Below are 12,595 nucleotides of genomic sequence, written 5' to 3' on the forward strand. Positions count from 1 at the left end.
AGATTACAGTCCAACATGGGAGAAAAACAGCAGCAGATATCCAAATGGAGTCCAGTTCAACCAGTGGTTATGCATAAAGAGCCCCCAGTAAAAAACTGAATTTATAAACTATACATAAATAGCTTCCCCAAATCATTCCATGTGCATAGATTTTGTAGGAGAGCTACAACATAGCTGGCACTCCTGCTGCTGATGTGTAACCTGCACCATGTAACGAAGGAGTGCTGTGCAGCCTTGCGCTCCTATCTCTCAAGCCCTCCTGGCCCATGCTAAACAAAATACCAGACCTATATCCAGCCAGGCCGGAGGGCTCACGGAGCTCACCAGCGTGGCCAGCACGGTGCACAGGGAGAGAGCACATATGCATGCCAGAAACATTGGTTCTGATCACTCAGTCTAGCTGCAGAAATTAGCAAGAATTGAAGAGACGTTTGCAAGTAAGAGGAGACGAAATTCTAGACAAGCTATAATTGGCAAACCTGAATGAGAACAAGGAGTGAGCTAAGATCTCCTTCACCTGATTAAGTGATGCCTGGAAGTGTTTCAAAGACGCAGTAGGAATTTTTAAGTAGCAGCCATATATACTTGTCAAGATTGCTTCATGACAAAAAACAATGCCAAGATTTCTGATCTGCCTGCCACTGAAATAAAATTTGACTCACTCAAAGGCACTTGATCAATTATAAATATAAGGTCTACATCTTTCAGAAGAGCTATACCAGCTGAGGTTTAGCCTGTATTTCCCAGGAACTGGAGTCCCATTCTGTCCTTTGAATATCTACCAGTTCCTAATAATTTCTTCAATCTGTAGGCTTGCTGCAATAGGAGTGTTTGTGATGTATAGTCTTTGTATGTATGCACTCTGTGTAAGTCTATGTCCCTATTGTTCTCTAAAACACAAATTTAAATCCACATTATGCTCCTGCATCAGAGGCATATAAGGGAAGAATGCTCCATCTGTAGCATGGACAAGCTAGAAAAAGTCTTGTATGTATTTCCCCTCCAGCCAAGCCCACCACCACATATCCCATCACATCCTGCAATGCTATCATGGGCCACCGCTGGGCAGAGGTCAGTGACAAGCCGCCTCTTGGAAGGGGCTGTTGCATGAGATGGCTCATTGGGAGCCAGGGGCAGCTGAGCTTTGAGTGTGTCACAGCATTTCCCCTGCCCTCTGGCTTGCACTCCCCATGGTAGTAGAGGCACAGTGCTCCTCTCCAGCATGGTAAGTGGAATCTGCATCCTCCCTTCGAAAACATTTGGTACACAACCCTTCATCCCTCCATTACCCTTCTCCTCTGCCACCCAACTCAACTCCCACGTTCATCTGATCAACTGGTTTGATTTTCCTTTTTTATTTCCAAACGACACTTTAGCCAGCAAATGTAAACCTAGGGATTACTTTTTTTTCATAGTCTAGAGTGAGCAGGGGGACAAATAAGCTGTGGCCTCCATATTGTTGTCATTCAAGAGGGAATTAACATTGTACCCTGTTCCCCCCTTCCACCTCACAGCTGTGTGCAGCCCTGCTCAGCTGAGATTAAGAAACAGGTTCAGACTCCTCTCTATCAAATAAGAAAGTTATCGTCAACATTTTATCACATTCTTTTCTCCATACTGCCTGTTAGTAGCCAACTAAAAAAAGTGACAGGGTGGGGGAAGGGGGGTCTTAACATTGCAGAAGCAGAAATCAGCTTTCATAATAACGTCTCATGGCCCAATAATTGATACAATCTCTTAATGCATACACTCTCGTCATGGCAATTAGATCTGTAGTCTAAGCATTTCTCGACTTTTTGCCAGGAAAGAATTGGGAAATTAATGAAGGCAAATTAATTATTTGTCCCCATGGTTTCTGATGTAAGAATACAGCTGTTCTTTATCAGCATAATTCATTATTAATGTCTCCCAAAGCTCAGCTCAGATATATGCCCATGTTCTTCACATGCCACATTTCTGTTCTGATTAAATATCAAATGGTTTTTAAATATCAAAATGGTTCTGCATTTCTGAGCTCTGTTCTGAGTTGTGGGAAAAGAAAAACAAGGACTCCTTTTGATCATACACATGAGTTTTACATGATGACACTATCATTGGCTCCTGTAGACGTAGTCCTAGTTTACACTTATGTAAGTGAGGGAAGCTAGATTCTATGCCATGGAATATACCAGTCTGCTACACCACAGCCCAAATGTAGGATTAGGAAAGTAATCAGGAGTTAGGAAAGATGTCTTTTTGCCAAATTGGGCACTAGATGGAGTGATTCAAGTGGATCAATTTCAAAGATCAGGAAATCAAATGTTTATAGCCATTTATTTATTCCTATCTTTTTCTCCACATGACAGTGTAGCCCCACACATCTCATTTAACAAATTCCACAAGACTTGTTTGCCTGGCCCCAAAGGGACACTGCAGCTCATTGATTTTCTTGACAAGCTCTTGTTCGGGTGAGCGATATATTACCACCTGACAGCAGCGTGTCAGGGTGAAAAGAAGTAGCCTGCAGTTGAATGCAAGAGGGTCCAGAAACATGGGAGCAAAAATAATTCAGCTAAAATAATGAGGAAGGAAAAAGGCGGAGTGTGAGGAAATGCCTCGCCATATTCTGCATTTACCATCGGAGCTCTCTAAGGGCCAATTGTGCGGCCTTGGGTGGGTGCCACAGCAGCACATGAGAAAGAGCAGGGAGCGGCGATGTGACCACAGCTGGGAGCAGCCTGCCTGCTCAGCTGTATTTACTGTGGGACTGGCTGCAGCTCTAATACAGTGGGGTCAAGTAAGGGGAAGGCAAGGGGCTGCTGGCCCTGTAGCTTAATGAGGCTAATTATTCCCTTTCCCACAGAGCTGGGCAGAAGGGCTCAGAAAAGCAATTGTGTTTTGCCTCTTTCTTCCTGAGAAGAGAATGAGGTGCTGCTTAGGTATCCTGGAGAAGCTGATTATTGTTTCCTCACAGTGCTCTGTGTAAAGAGGAAGCGCCTTTGCCATCTAAACACAGTGGAAGGAAGACAGACAGACACAGGACTCAGAAGTCCAAAGAAATACCCCTATGCTGGTCCTTTTCGCTCAGGATACAGGAGCAGCACAGGCTTTACAGTGTACTGCAGGTGAACTGACATGGGAAATGGGACATGAATGAGATCCAGAGGATTAGACCGAAGCAAGGAAACTCAAGGGAAATTGCAAGAGAACCTACTGAGGACGATAAGAATAAAGAGGCATTTGGTAGTAGGAGAGTCAATTGTGTGCCTGGAGAATAGCCATCCTTTTGTAAGGACAGAGCTAACAGAACGGTGATTATGACTGTGCCTGAAGCAAACGTTCATGGTATTACTGAGATGTTTGACAGTTTAGTCAGGGGAGCTCAAGATGAAAGCAAAACCTATTAGCACTGTGTGTGCTGCCAAAAAAAGGGAATGAATGGTAGCCTATATTTATATCACACCTTTCATCCTGAAGGATCCCAAAGCGCTCTGCAAACCACGTATGGAAGTGACTTCTGCCTTTGCTGAAATATGGACGACAGGGGTGAAACATGCTAACTCTTTTAACATCCAAAAACAGCACTGCTGTACAGAAAAAGGGGAAAAAAGGAGAGACAGGTAGGTAACAATCAAAATGCAAAATAATAGACAACTTCCTAGGCAAGGATGTGGAAAACCAGACCAAAAATATGCAGTATTTTAGGAAGTATTCATTATACTAATGCAAAAAGATTGTAATCAGGATCCATGTCTTGCTGTCTCTGGGTGCTGTACACACAGTACGACAAATAACCTTCTTGCTCCACAGAGTTTCCCAGCAAAGGCATTATATACAAGACTAAAATCCAAGTAGAGAATTGATCTTGAATTTAGCCCCTCGTTCTCTTACCAGAACAAAATCACTTAAATTCCTCTGAATTTTCTTGACAGAATGCATATGTCTATCTACCATGTTTAAGGACTGTATTTCATTTTAGTTTACCCCTAGATATATTTTTTTAAACACGTGTGTTCACAGGAAGAAGAGAACAGCTAAAGAGGATCTGCTTTCTTCCTGAAAAGGAGGAGGGCAATTCATGAGATTTGATCTGTCAGTTTCACATCATATTTGTGCTATTTGATTACTGAAATATGACAGACACCCGAACCGCATGTTAGATATAAGCCGATAGCTACAGATGTGCAGCTACTGTGGCCTCACATGCTAATAATCTTCACTTTTTAAACAGCCTTGCAAAACTAGTGCATATTTTACAAGCTCAGACATTAAATTTTCCCTTCCCGTTTTATCATAATGATATACGAGAATATTTAGCAAGGTTTTATTTGCTGTGGGAAAGAGAGGCAGCATTTTCTAGGTCATTTTAAGAATATCTTTAACTTCAGGCAGTGAGGAATTACGGGTAAGAAAGGCATAGTGGTGACAACTGAGTTGATGTTAATCATAATCCTTATGTAGGTGTCTTTCTGAAAAAGTGTGACAGCTGATAAATGCAGCAGCTTTTATCTGCATCCCATTAAACTCTTAAAATGCAATAAAGGTCCAAGCCAATCTTGTTTTCTATTTCCCCATGATAAGATGCAAATTAACACAAGTTCTGCAGAAGCAAAACTCCCTGGCCAAAGTGTACAAGGTATTTAAAGTTATGGGAAATGTAATTTTAAACACAAAAGGCATGAAAACCTCATATTTATTGAGATTAAAATTGGAAATTTCCACTTTTATTTATTAATTGCAATGATTAAAGAAAGTCCTTAATACAGTTCTAACATTTTGTACTATCAACAACATGGAGGGGTTTTGCCTGTAGATGGTGCAGTTGGGCAGCAAAGTTATTAAGTTTTTCTTTAAATAAACATTAAATTGGGTTTGAAAGCTAGTCATTACCAGATGTTCATAGTTTAGAAACATTTTTCCAGTTTAAAATTTGTAGCAAGATTTCCACCTAACAGAAAAATGTCAAGGAAAGCCCAGAAAGTAAAGAAAATGCCATTTGGTTATATAATGGGGTTTTTAAAATTAATGATGTGCCTTTCATTTCTTTCATATAGCAATGGCAGCACGCTTATTCAAACAGACTGTGGGCACCAAACCAAAAAACCCCAGTTACCAGGGTTAAAAGAGGCAATGTCCTGACCCTTCTCCATAAGCAGGAAATGGACTTTCAGGACTTCAGTCTGTCTTGCGCCCGAGGGACTGAACAAATCAACGGTGTTAAGCACAAGAGAACTATTTTTTTTGTTTGTTTTCTGTGTTAACCACCTTGATCCTGAGTAACACAAACTCAGTGATAAACCTACAACTCACTAATTCCACAAGAAATAAGTTAACATGAAGGAAGCAGCATAGTGATACGGGTACATTAAAAATAAAAATCAAAAAAATTAAGAGGCAAAGAGCAATATTAGTATTTGTGCTGCCCCAGCAGTGCTGGGACTTCTCTATTGCATACTGTAAAATCAACTGCTTGCTAGAAAAACACTTGTGCAAAATTACTTCTTGCATCCAGTGTTATCCTCTCTTTACATAAGCAGGTTGAATTGACACTGGGTTATTGAGAGTTTCCAGGCTAGAAATGATGAATGAAGTTCAGGTGCAAGCTTGCATCCAAGTTTGAATGCAAACACTGGGGGGCAGAGGGGGTACGGTCAGACCCGGTAGAGTCTGGCTTGTCACATGGTGAAATTTTCATGCACTGTCATGATAGTAGGTGATTTGCTGACAAAAAATCGTCAGCTGGTACACGGGCAACACCAGAAGTTCATTTTTGCTGAGTGCTTCCCAGTCCAAATCCTTCTGCAGTTGTGCACTATTGCTTTATTTATTTATTTGGAAATATAATTTCTTATTTACTGAGGCAGTTTTGCTACCTCACTTGTGCTGCTGTTTGGTCTAGTAACTTTCAGAAAATCCTGGTAAAACAGCTTATGTCCTGTCAAGACAAAAGACCTCTATCCCCTCAATCTGAGATGGGGAGGCCAAGTAGCCAGGCTGTCTAATGATTTTAGAGGAAAACAGATGCAAAAACATGGGCATGCATGAGGCTCCAGGGCCAAAGCAAGATTCGGAAGGAGGGAAACGTAGGAGAAGCCCTAGAAATGCCCACCCCTCCCAAAAGGAGTCCAAGGAGCCATGAATGGCACACCAAGGAACTTTTTCAGATATGTAAGGAAAAAGAATAGATAGGGTCTGTTGTCAGAGTGCCCCTTCCCTATTGAGCTTTGTGGTGTTGTGGATAACCACACTGGGTGCGGCTAGGAAGAGGCTGATGAAGAAGTGACTTTGTGGGCCCACAGGCAATGTGTATACAACACACAGACAAAACCTCATGAGAGCAGAGGAGGAGCTTGAACAGAGAGCATGACATGGAGTTCTGCCAGGCTGAACATACCCTGAGATGAGAGTTGAGAACTCCTTTTTGGTTTCAGTACCAACCCTAAAAATGACCCTCTGTATGACTTCGGCCATGATGGCTTACAATTCAAGGCCAAATTTCACCATGTTTTGGTGGTAACAAATCCTAATGATGCTAATGGGAGTGAGTCCACTATATTTGCTGCCTGAAGTCAACTTGCTACAAATGCCAAATCAATGTAGGCTATGGCACTTTGCCACGTGTCTCTGATGAGTTTACTCCACAGCCTATTTCTCCCTGTAGTGTTATTAAGTAGGGACAACTCCACTGAAGTCAGTAGAGTTTTATTGCCATAAAGCCAGTGTGAGATCATAATCAGAGTTCTGATAGGTAACTTGGACAGGATTTTGCTTCATCCCTGAATTTGTCTTTTCATGCCTTTCTCTTACATAAACAAGCTTTAACAATGCTTATGACCATCAAGTAAAGTATTTTATTACCAGAATTTTTAAAGCCCCTTGAGATCTTGCAAGGGAAGATATGCTGCAATGACAAAGTAATGTACAGAACCACTGAATCACAGAGTGGCTGAGGTTGGTAGGGACTTCTCGAGATCATGTAGTCCAAGCCCTGCTCAAGCAGGGTCAGCCAAGGCAGGTTGCCCAGGACCGTGTCCAGTCAGGTTTTGAATGTCTCCAAGGACAGAGACTCCACAGCCTCTCTGGACAGCCTGTGCCAGTGTTCCACCGCCTTCACAGGAAAAAAAAGTGTTTCTTATGTTCAGGTGGAATTTCATGTGTTTCAGTTTGCGTCCATCGCTTCTTGTTTTGCCAGTGGGCACCACTGAGGAGAGACTGGCTCTGTATGCAAAGCTCTGTAGCAGCCACAGAATACCTGTTCCATCCTGTGAGATGGCTTAAAATTTCCATGGAGAGAATCTCACTTTCTTTTACAGTATGTGGGACTTGGATGTAATTTACAGAAATATCAGGTGACAATGGATAGTATACAACAGGTTTTGTCCCATTTAAATAAAATCTACAGACCTTTTCCATAACAGTAAAGCCCTATAGTAAACCAAACTGGACCAGTGCATGGCCATAAGCTCTACCATGCAATGGTCCGTACTCTTTAATTAGTATCACACTCCCTTGGACAACCTGGCCAACTAGCACTCTGCCAGGTAGTCTGAAGACAGTTCAGGGAACAGCATCAGACAGTTTCCAATATGCAGTGTGAGTGAAACCCCTTGAAGCTCACATATGGCATCTGAATGGATGCTACGTGTGAGCAACACTCTGTCCCTTGCCTTGCAGGGACAGAGATTGGGCTTGGGCCATTTTATTTATCAGCACAGAGAGACTCTAAACGTATTTCATAAGCCAAGGAAGGTCAGAGTCTCATTATTAATTAATTGCTGTGAAACATGCTGAAATCAAATAGGAATGGATACTGTCACTTACTCCTAAGTAAATTGTACCTTGAATGAGAGGATGTCCTACTGAATTCAGTGTGGGCCTGGGATTCAGCTTATGATTAGTGGTCTACCCTAGAACCTTTGAAATTACTGAAAATACTTACGGCATACGAGTCTGTTTACTTCATAACAAGTGATCTTCATGCATGTGGCTGAAGTCTACTTGACACAGCTGTGTGAGTCAGGGGTGTCAGGCCCACTCCTCCCATTTCTGGTGGCTATCAAAGCCAGCAAAAGCCCTAGTGTAGATGCTGTAATACTAGTGATAGTTCAGAGAAACCCCTTTATCTCCACAACCAAAAGAAAATCTTCTGCTTGCATTTGCAGGGTTTGCCGAGTTAGGTCTCTTGATCCATCTACTGGGAAATGCTATTCAGTGTAGACAAGGCCCGAATTCAAACAGAATAATAAAAGTGATTTAAATTTCTCATAAGAAAAACAAGGCTCTTTTCCCGAACGTACCACTTCTCCTAACAGTGAAAGATCTTCATCACACATGTCCTGCAGCATGTTGTTCTTTCCAGATATGGGATTTTGCTGGGAAGTTGTGACACACAGTTTGCGGGAGTACTTGCCAGCTGAGCAATGCTTTCACTACTGCTCACTGCACTCCTTAAACACATATGCTAATTATGTTATGTAATAATCCATATATGGAGCTATATGAGGCTACAGTATTTTCCTAGGAACGACAGCGAAGAAGTCAGCATGCGTCTTCAGTTGTGTGAGCTGTGCATCTGCTCTGACCAGAGTTTCTGTTGATAAATAATGACAACTCATCAAGCATTCACCCTAGAGGTCTTTCTGGTGCTCAGAAGTGCTTGTAATTTAAGGTTATCACTGAATGCCTTTTTCAGCAGCAAGGAGTTGGTGAGGAAAGTGTTCTTATTTAAATTAGAAGAAAAGTGAGCATGGATAAAAAGGGGTGTTTTTAATGCCATATATAATTAACCTGGTACACCACAAATAGCTGGCCTCCAGCTGGACTTCATGTCACTGATCACAACCCTTTAAGCCCAGAAGTTCAGTTAGTTTTCAATCCACTTCATTGTCCTTTTAGCTAGTCCGCACTTCAATTTGTCTATGAAGATGTTATGGGAGTCTGTCAAAAGCCTTGCCAAAGCAAAAATAAACAACATCCATTGCTCTCCCCTCATCCACCAAACTAGTCATTTCATCGTAGAAGGTAATCAGGTTAGCTGAGCATGATTTTGTCTTTGTAAATGCATGCCAACTACTTCCAGTCACCTTCTTGTCCTTCATGCGTTTGGAAATGCTTTCCAGGATTATTTGCTCCATCACCTTCCCAGGCATCAAAGTGAGGCAGACTGGCCTGTAGTTCCCCAGATCCTTCCTCCTTCTTGCTCTTCTCGAAGACAGGACTGACATTTGCTTTTTCTAGTCCTCAGGAAGCCTTTCCCCCCTCCCCAACCTGATCCTGCTCTTCTGAGGGTAAGTCTTCACTGCTCCTGACTTTCCCATGGGTCTCAGAGGCCTGGGATTCCTAGGGCAAATCTTACCAGGGAAGACCAAGGTGAAGATGCCAATGAGTACCTCTGCCTCTTCCATGTCCTTTGTCACCAGATCCCATTTGTGAACTCATTTCTATTATGAAATACAACAGCATTTACAATTACATTAACAGGATGAAAATCACAAGGAGACCAGTAACTCTTAGATAATCGTAGGCCGAAGTCAGATAGATACTTCTTCTTGAGACATGGTAATAACTATTTGCATTATTATGACCACTTCTCCCTCTTCTCAAAAACACCAAGTTCAGGAAACTGTCAGAAGACCTATGAAGCTACACTGGCATTGGTCTTTTCAGCTACAGTGGCTGATAAGTTCTCAATTTTGAGTGCATTGTTCCATCTGCTTTTAGGTATAAATATAAAACAATGAAGTAGAGAAAAGAACAGCTCTGAAAGAAAGTAGCTGGAATAATTTATATATGCTAATTTCTGAAATCAGTGATAGCTCATTTGCACTTACAGGATAAATACCAAAACTGCATACAGCCTGGCTGAAGAGCTCTTTCTTCCATAGCACAAAGAGATAATACGGGATCACTGCAGGTGTAAGGAGGAACAGCAAAGATACATAGCGAGGTGATCTTCATTGCTGGCTATGATATTAATGTGATTACTGATCATGTCCTTTCTGGTGTCCATACTTCAGAAAGGACACTGAAATAGACAGAGATGGTTCAGCAAGAAACCGTAATTTTAATTACAGAAAACATATCTTGAAGTAAGAAAATGGAGGATTTTGTAAATTTTCAAGATGATCAGAGCTGATCTGAGAGACCTGACTGGTCTGTTGGTACGTGTACATGGGGAAAATATTGGATATTAGCAGATACTGTAATCTACAGAAAAATAGCACAGTGAGTTCTGTGAGTGGAAACTAAAATTAAAATACGGGAAATCGGAAACAGCATCAGGCATGATTTTCTGGGGCTTACAAGTATCACTGCTAGCCTCCATCTCCTACTCCCCACGACAGTGCTGACCTTTTGCATTCATAGTGCAGTGCAGTGGCTTCTTTCTTTCTTCTCAGCATCACATGCCTGCCATGAGGGCAAAGAGAAGACATGGTGCCAGGCACAGACAGAAGGCATTTGTTTTTTCTCCATTCTCAATCCTCTGCTACAGGCATGCCACTTTCACAGAACCCATTCTCATCAGTACTCTCTGCTCCTGAACAAAATGTTAATTTATTACTGAACAGTAGGTGGTGAGAGATGTGGCTATCTGTCTGAAGGATTAATTTTAGTAGTTCTGTTATATTGTTGAATCCAGTGGAGAAACCACCAAGTGAATGGCCTCTGTTATGCAGATGAGACTAATTTTAAAGGGTCCTGTTTCACCTGAATATCTCTGTGGGAAATACCCACAGTGGCAAGGCTCTCCTGAAACATCATCTGGAGTTCTGAAGCCTCAAGGCTTCCTGGAAACCACATTCAAGGCCTCTCAACCTGGACATTCAAAACTGCAAGCACTCAAATGCCCTGCCTGCTGTGTAAAGCCTGGGCCTCACGCTTGGTCATATTGAAGTATCTGGGACACTTGGGCAAAGAGGTGTAAAAGAGCTCTGCTGGAGGCAGGGTGTTGACCAGATGTGTGCAACTTTCAGATAAAGAAGAGAGCACTGCCTCATCCTGCAATGTGTCTGAGGAAGGGAAGCCAGCAGCATGATCCTCGCGTGCTTCAGTTTCCAGTCACTGACAAGGCTTAGCCCACGCGTCTTCCAAAGAAGTCTGAATCTTAGAACCCACTGACTTCATAATTAAATAGACTTCAAAGCTCCAAGCTCCTGTGAAAGTCATCTCATATGATATCTGGTAACCCTGTATTGATCCTGTGGCAGCAGATGTAGATGGACTCAGCATGTGTAATTCTGTTGCTATGGGGGTTTTGCGACTGCATGTTGAACAGTGGCTAGCCACTGAAAACGGATCATACAAAGTCACAAATCAGGCTCCTCTACGCTATGGAGGGCAAAAAAAAAAAGCTCCCTGTTGCTTCTCTACATGTACTAAAATAGGAAATTATTGTGCAGAGGCAGCTCCAGGTGGCTGGTGCTGTGACTGCTCTCCTATGACCAACCAGCTGCACATTTCTCAACGTTTCTAACGCTGAAAACAGGCGCCAGCCCTTTGCTTTGCAGTCAGATGGGGAACCAGCTCGGAGGGTCCTGGAGGGTCCCAGCTCAGTGTTACCGGAGGATGACAGGGAGGGAGGGGGCCAGGTTAGGGCTCAGAGCGGAGCGCCCCAGAAAGTCGGATTTCCACCAGAGCCAGGGGGACCAAAGGCTGCCCTTTTATAAGGTTGGAGGCACAAAGTTTTGGGCCGTGCCGCAGCCGCCCGAAAAACGTTGGGGAGCGTCGCCAGCCCCATCAGTGTGGCCGCCTCGGGGCCGCCCCCGCGCCGGGCGGCGGTTGGTCCGCAACCGTTGGTCCGCAACTGCCGTCCGGGGCGGTGAAACGGGTGGGGGGAGGGGGGCGGGCAAGATGTCAGCTCAGCCCCTCAACGGCCGCCCGGCGGCGGCGGGCTCCCGCACCCGGCAGCGGCACCGGCCCGCTCGATCACATGGAGGCACCATTTCCTCTGCCCTTGCTTTGCCCTTAAAGCCGCTGTGCCGCCGGCGGTGCCCGCGCCTCGCCCCGCACGGGCGGCTGCGGGCAGGCGCCGCGTCCCCGTCTCCCCCCAGCCACACACAGAACGCGCAGCCGGGCGGAGAAGCAGGGGAGGCCACGGCGGGAGAAGGGGCAGGGGGCGGCCGGCTACTCGGCTAAAAACAACCCTCTCCTAATAAAGCGATGGGGCCCCGGCCGCGGCGCCGCGCTCCCCGCGCCGTATAAATACGCTCCCTGCGCGACCCGCGGGCTTTGGCCGGCGCGGCTCTGCAGGCGGCGCGGTGCAGCGGAGCGGAGCGAGCGCAGCGGGGCCGCCACTGCCGCTGCCGCCGCCGCCAGGAGAGCCCCGGCCCCCGCCACCCCAGCAAGATGCCCCGGGTAGACGCAGACCTCAAACTGGACTTTAAAGATGTCCTGCTCAGACCTAAAAGAAGCAGCCTCAAAAGCAGATCAGAGGTGGGGGCATCCAAACCCAGCATGCTTTTTCTCCGTTCTCAGCGCCTAACTTCCTTAACCCTCCTTCCCTCCCTGTTTTATTTTTATTCCCCAGTCTAACGTAGCAATGCCCGCCCCGATCGAAACGCCCGTTGCGTGGCGGGTGAGATGCTGCTGCTCCTGGGAGGAGGGGAGGAGGGGGCCG

The 12,595-nt window shown here is 44.6% G+C and overlaps 1 protein-coding gene and 1 long non-coding RNA gene across 2 annotated transcripts in view; one reads left to right on the forward strand and one right to left on the reverse strand.

Moving 5' to 3' along the window:
- Positions 1 to 9,174: 9,174 nt before the first annotated feature.
- On the reverse strand, positions 9,175 to 12,455 carry LOC142405796 (uncharacterized). The gene is made up of 3 exons (XR_012774340.1): positions 12,380 to 12,455; positions 10,330 to 10,516; positions 9,175 to 9,419 (listed from the first exon to the last, which is right to left on the reverse strand). It is a non-coding gene; the product is annotated as an uncharacterized LOC142405796 (long non-coding RNA).
- GMPR (guanosine monophosphate reductase) overlaps positions 11,903 to 12,595 on the forward strand; it is a 50,324-nt gene continuing 49,631 nt past the window's right edge. The window contains exon 1 of the mRNA XM_075493808.1: positions 11,903 to 12,411. Coding sequence (XP_075349923.1) covers positions 12,325 to 12,411 — 87 coding nt within the window. The 5' untranslated portion in view covers positions 11,903 to 12,324. The remainder of the gene's footprint in view (positions 12,412 to 12,595) is intronic.

The sequence above is a fragment of the Mycteria americana genome, chromosome 2, assembly GCF_035582795.1.
Source record: "Mycteria americana isolate JAX WOST 10 ecotype Jacksonville Zoo and Gardens chromosome 2, USCA_MyAme_1.0, whole genome shotgun sequence".
NCBI classification, from domain to species: domain Eukaryota; kingdom Metazoa; phylum Chordata; class Aves; order Ciconiiformes; family Ciconiidae; genus Mycteria; species Mycteria americana.